The 14,861-nt window shown below is 43.8% G+C and overlaps 1 protein-coding gene across 1 annotated transcript in view; it reads left to right on the forward strand.

The window, feature by feature from the left end:
• RHOQ (ras homolog family member Q) overlaps window positions 1-14,861 on the forward strand; it is a 25,007-nt gene continuing 10,146 nt past the window's right edge. The window contains exons 1-2 of the mRNA XM_069800312.1: window positions 1-311; window positions 471-529. Of these exons, the coding sequence (XP_069656413.1) occupies window positions 170-311; window positions 471-529 (201 nt within the window). The 5' untranslated portion in view covers window positions 1-169. The remainder of the gene's footprint in view (window positions 312-470; window positions 530-14,861) is intronic.

The raw sequence follows: 14,861 nt of genomic DNA on the forward strand, positions 1-14,861 counted from the left end.
CGGGGGAAGGCGGCTCCCGCCGGGCCCAGCGCGGCGGCGGATGGCGGGGGGGCCGCGCCCGGCGGGGGCCGGCGGGGGCGCCCGCTGAGCGGCGGCGGCGGTGGCGGCGATGCCGGGGGGCCCGGCGCGGCGGGGCGCGCCCGCGGGGCCATGAAGGCGGGCTCCGGCCATGGCCCATGGCAGCGCGGCGGTCATGCTGAAGTGCGTGGTGGTGGGGGACGGCGCGGTGGGCAAGACGTGTCTGCTGATGAGCTACGCCAACGACGCCTTCCCCGAGGAGTACGTGCCCACCGTCTTTGACCACTACGCAGGTGAGCGGGCGGGGGGCCCGGCCGCCGGCGGTGGCAGCCGCCCTCTCTCCCTTCCTCCGTCCCCCCCTCCCTCCGTCCCCCGGCCTTGCCCTGCCGGGGGGCGGGGGGGTCGGCCGGCCTTTGCCCCCCTTCACCCGCTGTGTTTCTCCCCCCTCGCAGTCAGCGTTACCGTCGGGGGCAAGCAGTACCTGCTGGGGCTGTACGACACCGCCGGCCAGGTGAGTGCCGAGCGCTGCCCCCGGCCCCGGCCCCGGCCCCGGCCCCGGCCCCGCGCTGAAGTTACTTGCAGGGCTGCGGTCCGGGCTGGGTGATTCAGAGGCGGGTTGGCGGCGGGGGTGGGGGTGCCGGGGGGGAGGGCGACTGATAAAAAACGGCTTTAGAAGAAAACCGTGGATCCGACCCTTACTCTCGAGGGCGGGCAGGCGGAGACGGGCTTTATTTTTAGCGGTGCGTGGCCGGCTGCGGGGGAACTGCGGCCGGGGGGCCACGGCATCGCCTGGCGCTGGGCGAGCCGGCGCGCCCGGCCCAGGCTGTGCCAGCGCTGGCCGGGCATCGCCCCCGGTCAAACCCCCGCGGAGTGCCGACCCTCCCGCCGGCCTTCAGATGGGGGAAATGTGCCTCCTTTAGCTGGGAGGGAACTTGCTGCCTTAAACGCGATGGGTCGGATAGAGACCCACAATGCCGCAGCTTGCCTTGTTTACGCTTTACAGCTCTTAAATAGCTAAAAAGAGTTGTCCAACTTAGAGGTGCAAAATAATAAAATGTAATTCTCAGCCACTGCCTTTCAGATAACCTGGGTTTCTTCTGCTATCCCAGACAATTCAAGTCACTCATTTGGTTAAGATTATTACAGCCTGTTGTGAAAGATGCTATGTCAGCATGTATCTTAAGTAACTTTAATGATGGATAAAATGCTTGATGTTTGGAGGGCTCACTGGTGTAGCAGCTACTGAAGGGCTCTGAATTCAAGTCAATTCTTGGTCAGCTGAACTTGCATGGCACCAGCCGCGGGCCAAGCATGGTCTCCTGGCTTAAAGCAGTCCCAGCTCTGGGGAGATGCCTTGTCGGAAACAAAATAGTTTGTGAAGGGCCTGACCCTGGGAGGTGCAGGCATCTCCCAAGGAGGTGCAGAGCATATATACGGAAATGCCGCATGGGTTTTGTAAAGTTGTGTATTCCTTATATTAAAACTTCTTCTTGCGGTATGAGCATGTGTTTTGGTCTCACATGACCTCAGACATGCTTCCGTGTTGTAAAGAGCAACTAGTAAGATAATCTCATTGGACTTGCATAGACTGAAGCCATATTTTTTAACCATGTTATTCCTATACTTAATTGAACAGCTGCTGCCTATATTAGTGTACCTTTTTAGATCTGCATACAGCCTTAAGTAAAGGAAGCAGCATTTAACCAGTCTTGTATATCTTTGTTAGGCCTGAAATAAGTAATAAAATTAATTCCATGAGAATTGTAGGAAACAGCTCCGTTTCCAGAAAGCTGATACCTGACGGGTACTCCCAAAAAGATGGACTTCGTGGTTGTCATCTCACTGACGTAAACACAAACTAGTCAAATTTATGCCAACTAAGTGCATTTCTTATTACTGTCATAGTCCTGTTTTTCAGTAGTAATTGGTTCAAAACACAGCTTGTAAAATATTGCTTAAGTAGGTTACAAAATGAGGATCTAGTGCTCAGGCAAATAAAGCATTTGGTTAATATGCAACTATTTTTCTCTTTTTATATAATGAGCATTGGAAAATGTGAAAGTGACCCTAGCACTACTGTACATATGCATCACTTATTTGTGGATGCTGTCTCAAACTGCTTGTGCTGGCTTGTTGCTATTAATGGGAATGTGTGTTGTTAGCTCTGTGTGGTTTTGCGGTATCCCACTCTGCCTGAATGTGCTGAGTACAAAACCGAGTGACCTTTGGCCTCGTCAAAAGCTAGTAGGGTAAACCGGCCAGTTTACAGCAAACGGCAAGCGAAGGTATTCCTGTTATACTAAGAAAAACTTTTTAGTGTGAAATTGTATATCCAGATGTGTAAAAAATTCAGGTAAGCTTTTTTTTTTTTCCCAAATTCTGAGAAGCTGAAAGCTTAAGTTTGAATTACAGAGTAGTTTCTGATGTACCCAGGACCAGATCTTGCTGGCCTAATTCAGAGGAGCATCAGCTCACATAGGGTGTTTTAATGAGGCTACCTTTACAAATATATCTGGTCTTGGCAAAACTTCCCTTTTAGTCAGACCTGCAGTGCTAATAAAGTCTACCATTATCCCCATCCCACTTCAGCATGTTTGGGGAACTGGTGGACGTCTGGGGCTGCCCACAGGAGCCCCGTCCCAACATCCAGCACACCTAAGGAGGGGAGTCTGTGTGAAGATGCCAGCCCAGCAATTTCATTCAGCTAAAAGCTGCTTTGTCAGAGAGTGTGCTGACAAGCCCATCTTCCCAGAGCTATGCACTTTAAAGCTTAAACATATATAGTAAAGAGCAGAAAAGACATGAGCTGATGGTGTCTTCTCCGTGTTGAGGAAACAGCATGCTGCATCTGGTACACACCTGCAATCAGCAGGTGCAATTGCACAGACTTCTGTACGGCTCGGATTCTTTGGTGCTTGAAGTTGGGATTTCTGTGCCAGCATACATCAGTGCTTTAATTTCTAATTCTGTCACCCCCAAATAGTTTTACTGTAAAATACTGGCCTGATAGTATCATTTTATCAAAACTTGGCAGTGCATGATCACTGTGGTATCTAAGCAGCTGCCAGTCTTCAGCATGTTTATACTCCCGGCTCTGCACAGAGTACATAGGTACAATCTGCAGATCTCATTTTGGGGGGGAGTGAGGGGATAAATGGAGGTTCAGACAGTAACCTACTCCAGATCCATGCAGGAAGCCCATAGCAGAGCAAGGATTGAAGACCTTTTGATTTCTAGCTGGTGCTCAGCAGGCTCATCGCACTGAAATACTGACTTACCAGCCTGTGGGTCTCTTTAACTTGTGTGGTTATGTATTTAGAAACTTGTGACAGGCTTCTCTTTGGCAGAGGAGTTGCAAGCTTTTGAGTTCATGGCATTAAGTACTCTTTCTAGCTCACTTCTTCACAACACACACAGAATCATGTGTAGTAACTATACTGATGACATAATACCTCATGTCTTTGTGAGTTTAAAGGAGGTTGAGAATAAGTCTATGAAAATCCCATTTTTTTCCAGGTTAAATATAGCAGGGAAAAATGCCACTAGTGGTTCACAAACTTCAGTTTATATGGAGACAGACCTTCCCTGCTTTGGGTGTGTGTGAGTTCAAGCAGGCTTTTCTCTGGCTGAAAATACTGAGGCCGTGGTTCAGCAGAAAATAGCCAGTACAGCTGCTGGGCAGTGGAGGTTCTTGGAGCCCCTTTGGGTTTGCAGCTGTGGAGGCAGGCTCCCGCGCCAGGGAGGCAGGTGGGAATTCGGTGCTGGTGGTGTCCGAGAGGGCATTCCTCCAGCAATTCCTCCCAGAGGTGGAGCTGGCAACTCCTTTTAGCCTTGCTGCTGCACATAGCCATGCGCTGAGACTGAGTGGGCTTGGAGTGGGTCCTGGTTTCCCCAGGAAGTTGAGAACTGCAGAACCTGCCTATATTGCCTGGAGCTGGGAGCATCAATGCACTGAAGTTTAAACATGAGGTGCTTGTAAGACTGATGCTTGGATGCCTTTGGCTTTGCAGTAGCCTCTCTTGCTTCGGGAGACTAACTGCATGTCGGTACTGCTCTTCATTGAGCAGGGGTATGTGGCAAAATCAGCCTGGGAAGAGGACTGTGGCTTCACCAGGGGTCTGTTAACTTCACCATGTTGGAGTGCTTTTGAACTAGTGACAAGTGATTATCATTTTGATTTTCCATAATACTAAAACAATACTGCCAACTCTTACGATATTAAAAGTTTCGGAGAAATGTCTGTAAGCACTAATGAAGAGGTGTGCTGCGTGTCCCCTTGCCACATCCCAAATGATCGGGATAAATGGGAGGACACACAGGATTTACCTCTTGGAGATTTTGCTCCATATTGAAGGCTGCTGCTTAAAATGGCAGTTGGGGTCCATCCTCTCAGTCTCTTTTGTTGTGGGGTTTTCATTCGTGGTGTCCCTTTCCTTCAGTATGTACTGACCACATAGAGATAGAAGCCTTGCTCTTCTCCTGTGTCTTTGCTGTGAAGGACTGTCAGGACCAGGAGGGAGAATGGGGGGGATGCAGGAGCAGAGCCTGTGCTGCTCCCACTGCCCCAGGAAGAGAGATGCTGAGGCATAGCGTGGCTGCCTGGTGCAGGTTTGGCACCAAGCCAGCATCTGGGCAGTGCAGAGTGCGGTACAGCCAGAGCAGAGTGAACCTTACTGTGGTGCAGTGCCTAATAATAACATTTGTATCCCTCAGCATCACTTACGTTGTGATACTAGCGTGGCCTGGTTGGACAAAGCTGAGGTAAACTGTGTTCCTTGGCTTTCCACTTTTATTTCTCTGCCTTAAAGGCCCTAACACGTGTAGGGCAAGCTGTAGGTCCGATACAGGGATGCGCTCAGTGCCTTCTTAACCATCACCAAAACAGTAGCCACAAAACATGCTAAAGCAGAAGAGCAGACCAAGCCACTTCTTGGTTCCTCTCAGCTCAGATACCGATGGCTACTCTGGTTGCAGCTGCAGCCTTCTTAATTCAGACACACTGATTTTTCGGTTGTAATGGAATCCCTGATGTTAAAAGCAATTTTATATTAAAGTTGGTTGGGCTGCTGAGGTGTGTAAAGCTAACTCAAATATTAGCAAGATCAGTGCTTGCATTAAGGCCAGGTGTAAAACCAAATGGTTATAACTGTGAATGTGCCTGTGGGAAAGAGAGGGGTAGAGGTGTGGTTATTAAAATGGATGGTCACCAAATTTGCAGTGGTTGCTATAAATAAAACAAGAAATAGCAGTAATTTTTCTACTTCTTGCTGGCTACTTGTCTTGGCTTTAGTAGGTAGCCCTGGTCTAGCAGGTACCACTTCAGTATCCTGCTGAAAGGAGAGGCAGCTGCTGATCATTTTGGCTGGTCCGTTGTGAAATAGAAACGTCCGTCCTCAGACCAGATTACTCCTTCCAAGTTGCACCTACGATGCAGCTGTAGTGCCAAATGTGAGCCTGGAACATGCAAGCACGGTCTCACGCAACATGAAGCCTGCCACCCTTTACTGTAGAGTTGTAAACACCGAAACCTATAATGTGATTTTGGCAGACCTAAAAATGATATGTTAGCAATTAACATCCTGTCCCCTTTCTGTCCCCCGCTGCGCCTCCCTCCTCCCACATGCATTTTCCCTCACTCCCTTTACATTGTCCCAGCCGAGCTGGCAGCTGGTGCTGGGAAGCTGTGAGCTCACTCAGTCCCGGCTGGCCAGTGTGCTGGCCTATGAATAGCTCAGCCTCTGCTGAAGCTGCTCTGTGCTTCAGGATGTTGCCAGCCATGTAGGTTTAACAGCTCTGCAGCAACAACTGGATGTATGCAGATAAAATAAAAACTTGCCTAGATTCTCCCTTCGAAATTTAAGTAAGTTTTTCAACGCAAAAAGAGGTGAAGTGCCTGAGCTTACAATCTCTACGTTGAGAGTTCTGTAGACAAGTGTGTAAGCAAAGACAGGCTTTCCCTTTAAGAGGAAGGGGACTTGTACCTTCTGATTTGCTTTTAAAAATGGCCTTCCAACAATAATAGCAGTGCAAAGCTTACATTCAGACACCTCATTGTGAGCTGTGACTCACACTTCGAAAGCATTGTGGCTTTCCTGTAAAGATTGGTAAGTATTGTTATCACCAGATGGGGAGTCTCAGGATAGGAGATGCTGCTCTGAGTTCCCCAAAAGATCCACTAAATACATGTTGGAAACTCAGGACAGTTATGTTTCATTTTCAGTGTGTCAGAAGCCCCACAGCACTTCTGAATAGTGGCACTGAGTTACGTTAAAATCAAATGTAAGGGATGTGTTTGAAAATGTAGATCCAATGTCTTTGCCAATTTAATAGTAAGTTAATGGCAGACCAAAGTAAAGAACCCAAAGCAAACCAAGTTTGGGAGGTTCTCTGAAACTTCAATTTTTGATATGTTAAAAGCACATTTTTATGAAGACTACTGACCTAGAGAGATTCTTGCTAAACATTGATTATGTGGTCACATAAAAATCCCTTTTTTCTGGGTTAAAAGTCAGTAGATATCCTTTAGTTTGTGACAGTTCTCTCTGAATTTTACTCATTTATAATTTCTTCGAGGTACAGTGACATCTTTCACTGCTATCCAAACATCACCAGCTAAAAAGGCAACACTGAATACAAGCAATAATTATTGCTCTTCCAGCACAATGTTATTGTATATCCTCTTACTTGCTGACTTCATTTTAAGATGGTGTGTGCATCTGTACTCATTTGAGTATCATATACGCTACAGCTATATTGCAGGAGGCAAGAGTGATGGAATAGGGACAACTGCGTAAGGTGGCATGAACTGGCAGAGTTTTTCTGATAGAGAACATATGAGACCCTGGGAGTTTTCGGCAGCTCCGTAGTCAGACTTCTTGATTGAATCCATTTGCTTTGAAAAGAGCTCTTTATATTTTGGTAAATATGAAAAGTATAAAAAATGCATATTTTTCATTTATAGCCTAACTCCTGACTCAGCCTCCAAATACATCTTAAAACAAACTAAAGATAATTTAGACTGGAGTACTGCCTCCATAGCGCAGACCTGCAATGCAAAAGGATGTACAATGTGTGTTAGGGTCTGATCCAAAGCTCTGTGTTAGCAGGTACCCCATTGCTGATTTCAGTAAGCATCGTTCCAGTTCCTTTATTGAGAACACATGGACAAAGTGGATGTAAAACTTCAGCAATACTGAGGTTTTGTCAGTCCCAGGCATTCAAAATGATGAGTCAGCTATTTCTATCCGCAGACACCACTACCTAAAAAACCTAGGAAATCAAAATGGTTTGAGACTTTTTCTTTTGCCCTTTGCTGGATGTGGGTTTTCTTTAAGCCTTTGGGCTTCAAGTGTTCAAGTTTTCTCTGTGTCTGTGGGGTACTAGAAATTTATCTTTCATTTAAAGGCGAAAAGGATGTGATTTTTCTTTATATAATCATGAGACTCTAGGAACCTGGGCTTTAAGAAATAATATAAAGCACACTGATTCCAAATCCTGCAGTTTTATTGTGAATTACTAAAACCAACATTACTAAAATGGATGCTTTGGGACAAAGCTTCAGGACTTTTTTTTAAACCTCCAAATTAGCAGTTACATTTCTAACAAAACTGCCCTTCCTCTAATTAGAGAAGATGCAAAATGAGGGAAGAGAGGAGGGGAACTGTATCTTTTTACTGCTCTGTTCTGTGGTTTTATAGGCAGTCTGTTGGTTTGGATTGGCGACTGCATGATTTGTGTTAAGAAAAATGTGTCTGAACACTACACAACACTTTCAGCAGTTCTGAAGAGGTTGTGTCATTTGATGTGTTAGCGGCTACTGTCCTCAGTCTGTTCTAGTCCTGCTCTGTGCTGCATCCATGTTGTGGCACATGTGCAATAATTCTTTGCGATGGCTGGCACTCACTGGTGTGTGTATAAAAATGCAAGTGGCAGCATTATTCTCCAGAGCAAAGGACCATCTATCAGCATTCTAGGTGAGCTTACTGCTTCATATGAATAAAACACAGACTGAAAGTGCCTCAGGCAGCTTGCGCTCTAAATTAGATATAGCTGTGAATGCTAAAAGATCATCAGTAGGTCTTACTGCTAGTTCCTTGTTGGTCTGATTTCCATTTGGGATGCAGTGGTGGAGTCAATAAGGGATGGATACCAGGCATGAACTGGGTTGGCATCTTTAGCTATGACCAACAGATAGCCCAGCCATGGGCAGTGAGATGGCTTACATATTCCTTACTTAAGAAAGAAAAATCGTAGGCGGTTTTTCAAATGCCTAAACATCTGCTGCAGTGAAATCGTTGAGTGTTTTACTACCTTCTTCCATGGAAGCTGTTAGCCCTGACAAATCGGGACTTGACGTAAAATAAGATGCAGAATACTCTTAGGAACTCCTTTAATTCCAGAAATTGTTTCACCGTTATGTGTTTATTCAACGTGCACATGATGGCACCAGTACTCTGACACTTCGTCTTCTGAGAAGTTGCGTAATGGGAATTAATCTTGAGGAGTCAGTGTGAAGGCTTAGTCTTCTGTCTTACAAAGCTGTTGCTCAACGGTGGACTGAAGAACATGGGTTTGGGGTTTATTTGTAAAAAGTGAAAGGGAATGGGACACCTAACTGATCAGTCTTTCTTGTCTGGGCAGGATTTATATAGTTAGTAAATGAAAAGACATGTCTGATATGATATGGAGAACTATACTAAACCATCTTTATTCCATAGTCTGTTTTCCCTGTGAGAACAGATTTATTGATGGTCACATTCCTCTGTAAAAACAAAGTGAAAGAACCCATCTTTACAAAGAGCAGGTTCTTCAGAGGGTAGATCTGACCAGATCCCCTGAGCCAGGGTGAATTTTCTATTTTTCCTTTGCTTGCCCATATCTGAAAGAATAGAAAATCCTGATTGTTCATGGCTACAGTCACGAAAACCAGGGTGAATTCCTTTCCCGGAGAAAGTGGAAATCCTGTGTGGGAAGAGTGCTGTTCATGAGGTCATTGTCGGTGAGAAAGGAACCAGCACAGGAACGCACCACAGCCTTGTGATTTCTCATGGCTAAGGAGTGAAAAGGCTTGTCCACGGCAGTTACTCTGCCACTTCTTAAGAGATCCACAGTGGATAAGCAACCTATACAAGGTTTTTAAGCAAAATTGTGCTTGGTGATACTGCTTGCAGTCAGTTGAATCCATGTTCTGTTGTTACAGATGCTAAAATAGTAAGTCTTACAGAGAAAATTGAGGGACTTCCACTTTTATAAAACCATGAAGAAGGCAGCAAGTTGAAGTTCCTTTGGTGATGGAGTGGAGAGAAGGAGTGTTCTGTTAAGACTGTCTAGGAAAATAGTTTAGCATCACCACATGGCAAGATGTAGGATTTGGACAGTATTTAATCCCACATTAAGACTGGGATCAATTCTGATTGCCTAAAGGCAATTTGGTGTATAATTAAAGGAATATTCTGTCCTTGTCTCTAATGCTCTAAAATCCATCTTGCTAGGCTCCAGCTTCCAGCTAGTTACTTCTCTCTATACAGAAAAGGTTTTCAGACATGTAAGCAGCTGCACAGTCCTCAAATATGCCAGAAGGAAAGTTTTGTCAAAAAAAAAAAAAAATCCGTAATTCACAAACCCTGGCTTTTTCAATGTATAATTCATACCTCCTTTGAACAGTCCTCCTCACAGGAATTTAGAGATGGATTTAGATCAGCTTACTTCATTTTTAGAATACAATACAAGAGCACTTACCCTGCATTCTTGCAGCCTTTTCTATAAATTAAAAATAGATGCTGGGCCCAAATCGGCAGCTTTTTGCACTCCCTAGGAAACCTGTGCGAACAAGCCACAACAGGACAATTCTGCTTTCTTTAGCAATGCAAGCTATATCGCCAGAAGCCTGTGAAGAGACAAGAGGGTCTGTAGTGCACTTTTCCCCTGCAGCCAGGGAATAATCACCACATCTTGTTTTGCGTGTTCAGAAGCTAGTGGCTACAGATGCAGGCGACTGAATCGGTGTTAACAGGGCTTGGGTTGCAGAATTGGACAAGCAGATGTTTTATCGCAATGCTGTGTCAGACCAAATTGCAGCTTGCCAAGTGGTCCTGCATTAGTGGTGCCTTGTGGGTGGCAGTGCCAGGAAGCCAGCATCCTGGGGACATTCCACCCTCCTTCCTTGCAAAGGGTTACAGCATTATACAGCCCAGACTGAAAAAATTCGGAGAGTTTTTTTAGCCAGGGAAGCAGTTTGTGCTTGGCATGGGGCAGTACAGACCACTTCCCTCTTTCTCCTGCCCCACCCAAGCATCTCGTAGAATCAGAAACCACAGGGTGATTCACTGGGGTGAAGTCTGTTCCTGGGGTGCTTCTGGAGTAGGCGGTTGCTCTAGGAGGCTTTCCCTGGTGCTTATGGCAAAGCTGCAGATCAGCCTTTAATTCTAAATAATCTGGGGGAGATGGCAGGATGTGTCCACTGGGGTAACTGTGAGCTGGTACCAAGTCCCTAGGGCACATGTTAGATACAGTAGTCATTATGGTTCACTTGTTAACATTTTCTGAAATATTACAGGGGGCCTTCTGAAACAAATTTATTTTCAGGGAGGAAAACTATGAAAAATGCAGTCTTGAAGGACAGCTTTGAAATGCACTTCAAAAGTTAAAGCATGGCAATTCATATTGAGAGGACTTTCAACTGTCGTTACCGAGACCTAATGTGAAATGGGCTAAAACTTGGACTTTTAGCTGGGATTTTGCTCCGCAGAAACCAGCTAGTTACATACGTGTACCTCACTGAGACCCTCTGAGCAGCAGTAGTGATTACCCTTCCCTGCATGAAGGTTGGATTCCTCTAACAACTCTGCCTGATGTCTATTTTTGGCTTCCCCTCTAAAAACAGATGGTTGGGAGTGAGAACTCCCTCTTATGATTGCTGTTGTAAGCTCTGAAAGCAACAGATGGTTGCTAACACAAGAGATCACAAACCTAGAGTTGTTGAGCTCCAGTTTTTCTTCCAGTGGCACAAGCTCTTATTTTGTTCCCTCCCATCCACTTTATACCTTCTCAGAATAGAACAGAAATAGGCCTAGCCTTTGTTTATAAGAGTATGTCAGTATGATATAACTGGAGATGTATTGTTAAAATTTTGTTCCTAAGCTGCAAAACACATAAAATCATTAACTACTTCAGTTCTGTCAGAATACAAAACACTGGGCCTGGATTGAAACACAAGCATGACATACCTTGCTCAAATGACATACCAGAATTTGGTTTCTCCTGTTTGCTTACAGACTCTAGCCCTCATATTTGCAAGGAAAAAAAAAAAATCAAACAGATCTAGGTTAACATCGTCTTTGCTACCTGTAACAGTAGATCTGAGAGGTATGAATTTCCCCAGAGGTCTTGGTCAAGGTGTGGGAAGGTATTGACTGCAAAGGTGACTCCTCTAATTGCCTTTCATCTCTCCAAATTGGATAAAGAGACCCTAATACCATTCCAGAGGAGAAGGAGGCCTGTGGTCTTACATTACTGAGAGAGGGTAAGGACCTCTGTCCCCATCACTTGAACTTGGGCAGGGAGGAGTGTGATACCATAAAACAGGGGAGCTACAGGCACTCTAGTACTATGGGATCTCATGCCTGCACCTCCTACTTCTGTTTTCTAATACAAGAAAATAATGCTTTTTGTGGGTCAAGTAGGTTGTCCAGAAATTATTAGACTTCACTTTGTCTTAGCTTTTTTTTAAAAAAAAAATCCCACTGCACATAAGCTATGTACATCAAAGGCTTTTGGAATGCTTTACAAAGACTAATGCATTATTAAGCTAGCAATCCCCTACAGATGGGAAGATGCAAGTAGAGAGAGGATAATAATTTGCTAAGGGCTACATATTGTGTCAGTGGCAGCGTTAGGAATACAGTTTGTGTGTTTTTAACTATGTCTCTCAGGTGATATCCATGGAATTGGGCAAAAGTATTAGTTCAAAATCAATTGTACAGCTTGAAATACGGCACTGCATTCTGCTTTTAGTCTGAGAAAACCCTTGAAATGAAGAAGAACATAATGCTGCAGAATTGCAATACCATTCTTCAGTCTGCATACAAAAAGTTCCTCAAGACCTCTGTTTTTGAGCAGGTAAATGTCAGGAAAAGAAGTAGCCAAATTTTGAACATGTTAAAACAAATCCACCTGAACATCCAAAATACAATGAAAATTAGTGATTCAGTATTCAAGTACAAGGCAGCAGAAAATCTTAGAGGCAGATTATGAGATACTGTAACATGGAAAAAGAGACCTAAAGGAGAGATTTTTAAGGAGCTAAGATAAAGGCAATGCTAGACTTACCTGCGGAATATAAAAACTAGGGCAAAATGAAAATTTGAAAGTATGAATTTCCATTCTCCCCTCTTAAAAACAAAACAAAAAACCCAAACAGTCCTTCCCAGTTTGTAGCTGAGAAGCTAAGTCAAGTCATTAGTTCCTCATCTCCTTTCCCATGTCTGTTCTGTATTCGCAGCTGTCCTGGGTTACCACAGATACTAGGTAAATGATGAATGGTCCTGCTGCAATGTTGTATCTTTTATAAGCATCGCAGCTCCATGTAACATTAATTAAGCCAACATACTTGTGTCCAATTTGCTTAAAGTTCTTACAACTCATATTTTCAGCATGTTTTTCTATCTGTATTCAACTGCTTCAGCAAACAGCGAACAATTCTGTTTAAAAGTCCAGAGTATGTTGGAGAATGAGCCATTTCATTATTACAGCCTGGAGTTTTTGAGACTTGTATTGCATATTTTGAACCTTAGTGGCTTTCTTACCCATCTAATTCACATTCTTAAAATATTCCAGTTAAATTCTTTAAATATTTTTAATGCCTAAATATACACGCAGTGCCTCCCCCAATTAGATTGGAAGTGTAATTGCTGTACAGTGTGGTGTGTACATGCACTCAAATTGGAATTTATATTGACTGGCGAGTATAATTAGATTTCACCATTGCATTTAATTTTAGAATAAACCATATTTATTTCCCTTACACTAGATTCAGGAAATAAATTATAGTTGAAGCAATCAGATTTTTCCAGGCTTCTCTAATTTTCAGTCTAAATTCATTTGGTATTTCAGATTCTTCTGCAAAGTGCAGCAGTTATTTAGACCCAATACATCAGAGAAAGTTTTCATGTTTGATTGCTATTTCTGAGGGGCTGTTGGGGAACAGGAGTCTTTAAGCACAGATGGCCATGCTGGTAGCATTTAAGCCAGGGTCTCTCTTGGAGAACCCAGGACCAGTCTAATCGTGTGGTGGGAGGCTTTATTAGAATTATCTGCCATTATTAGTACTAACATGAACCTAATTTTCATAGCACAGACAAGACTTAAAGGAGAGCCTGACAGCACTGACTTGTTTCAAGCAGCAGGATTGGCAGATATAGCCAAATTCTCTGTTAATTTAAGTAAGTGTAAATGCAGTGAAGTCACTGTAGTGAATACCACATACATCTTTGGCCATGATACATGATGTATCCAATCACACTGTACTTGCCTTCATTTTAACTTCTTAATTACACAGGATGGACCCATGGCTTGCCCAGTGCAGATGGGACAGGGTATAAATCAAAAGGCATATAAATAGATGCAGGGACAGGGAAGGAGTTCAGCAACGCACATGCCTTAAAAAGTAGTAACACTGCTCACTCCCAGATGACTGCTGATGAATATGTGGGAAGTAAGGTGCAGTACCAAGATGTGGCTAAATGTACAAGGATTTGTATCCAATGGGATTTAAAAAGATAAACTAAATATGGAAGTTTTGAAGTAAACCATGCAAATGTAACTCAGCTTTGAGATCAGAAAATGATTAGTATTTGCTATGAATAAAAGGTCCGTCTGTAATTTGAAATCGATTAACTAAAGAGATTTTTTTAAGGTCAATGGACTAACAGTAATTTCTGGTGACAGTGAAATGTTTTCTCCATTCCAGCATATAATGCTGACAATATTCTAGTTACTGTAACTCAGATGTGAGATTTTTAGAAATGTTGAGTGTAGTGAAGGCAGCGCTTTGGTGGTAGGACCAAAATACAATTTTAAACTAGATTTTTTTTTTTTAAGAAAACCTCTTCTGTAATACCACACATAAAGTTTAGTAGAACTGAATTTGAGAGCAACTGACAGATCTGCCTGCATGTTCTTGCATGCAGATTTTGTACTCCAGGGACCAGTGTAATTTGCAGTTGGGAAGCTTCTTTTAGGATTTTGATCTCCACCCCAGAAAACAGAGTGGCAATCCTGAGCAGGATCTAACTATATTCAGTAGTAGAAGTGAAACATAAAAGAGATGCTTAAAAAAAGAATTGAATGTTGAATAGTTTCAAGTTGCTGTTGTGAAGTTCTTAAAGTTATTTCTGCTTTCCATGATGAACGTCCACAGATGTGGAAAAGACACGGTTACTGTTTTTTTCTTTTGACTCAGGATAGGAGCCTGACACTAGAAGGGAAACACCTAATCTTCAGAAAGGCCTGAAATGTTGTAGTTTCACAGTAGTGTCAGTTACTGTGGTTGTGAAATTGGGAGCCCATATTTACAGCTAAGCATGCTCTAGCTAATTGACAAAACTGAAGAGCATACAAGACTGGCAGTAGAGTATATAATCAAAATGGCACATGAGAATACCGATTACAAATAAGAATATTATATAAATAGACACCAAAGAGTACTGGCCAGTGGTCACCTCACTGCTAGTGCAGAGTCTCCTCCAGTGCTTGTCTTTTCTCCATTTCATGATGAGGGTAATGGTCCTCTTCCCATAGCTGTTGACTTCCAAATGAAAAGATGGGTCTAGCAGAAACTGTTCTGA

This window comes from Haliaeetus albicilla, chromosome 13, assembly GCF_947461875.1.
Source record: "Haliaeetus albicilla chromosome 13, bHalAlb1.1, whole genome shotgun sequence".
In the NCBI taxonomy this organism is placed as follows: Eukaryota; Metazoa; Chordata; class Aves; order Accipitriformes; family Accipitridae; genus Haliaeetus; species Haliaeetus albicilla.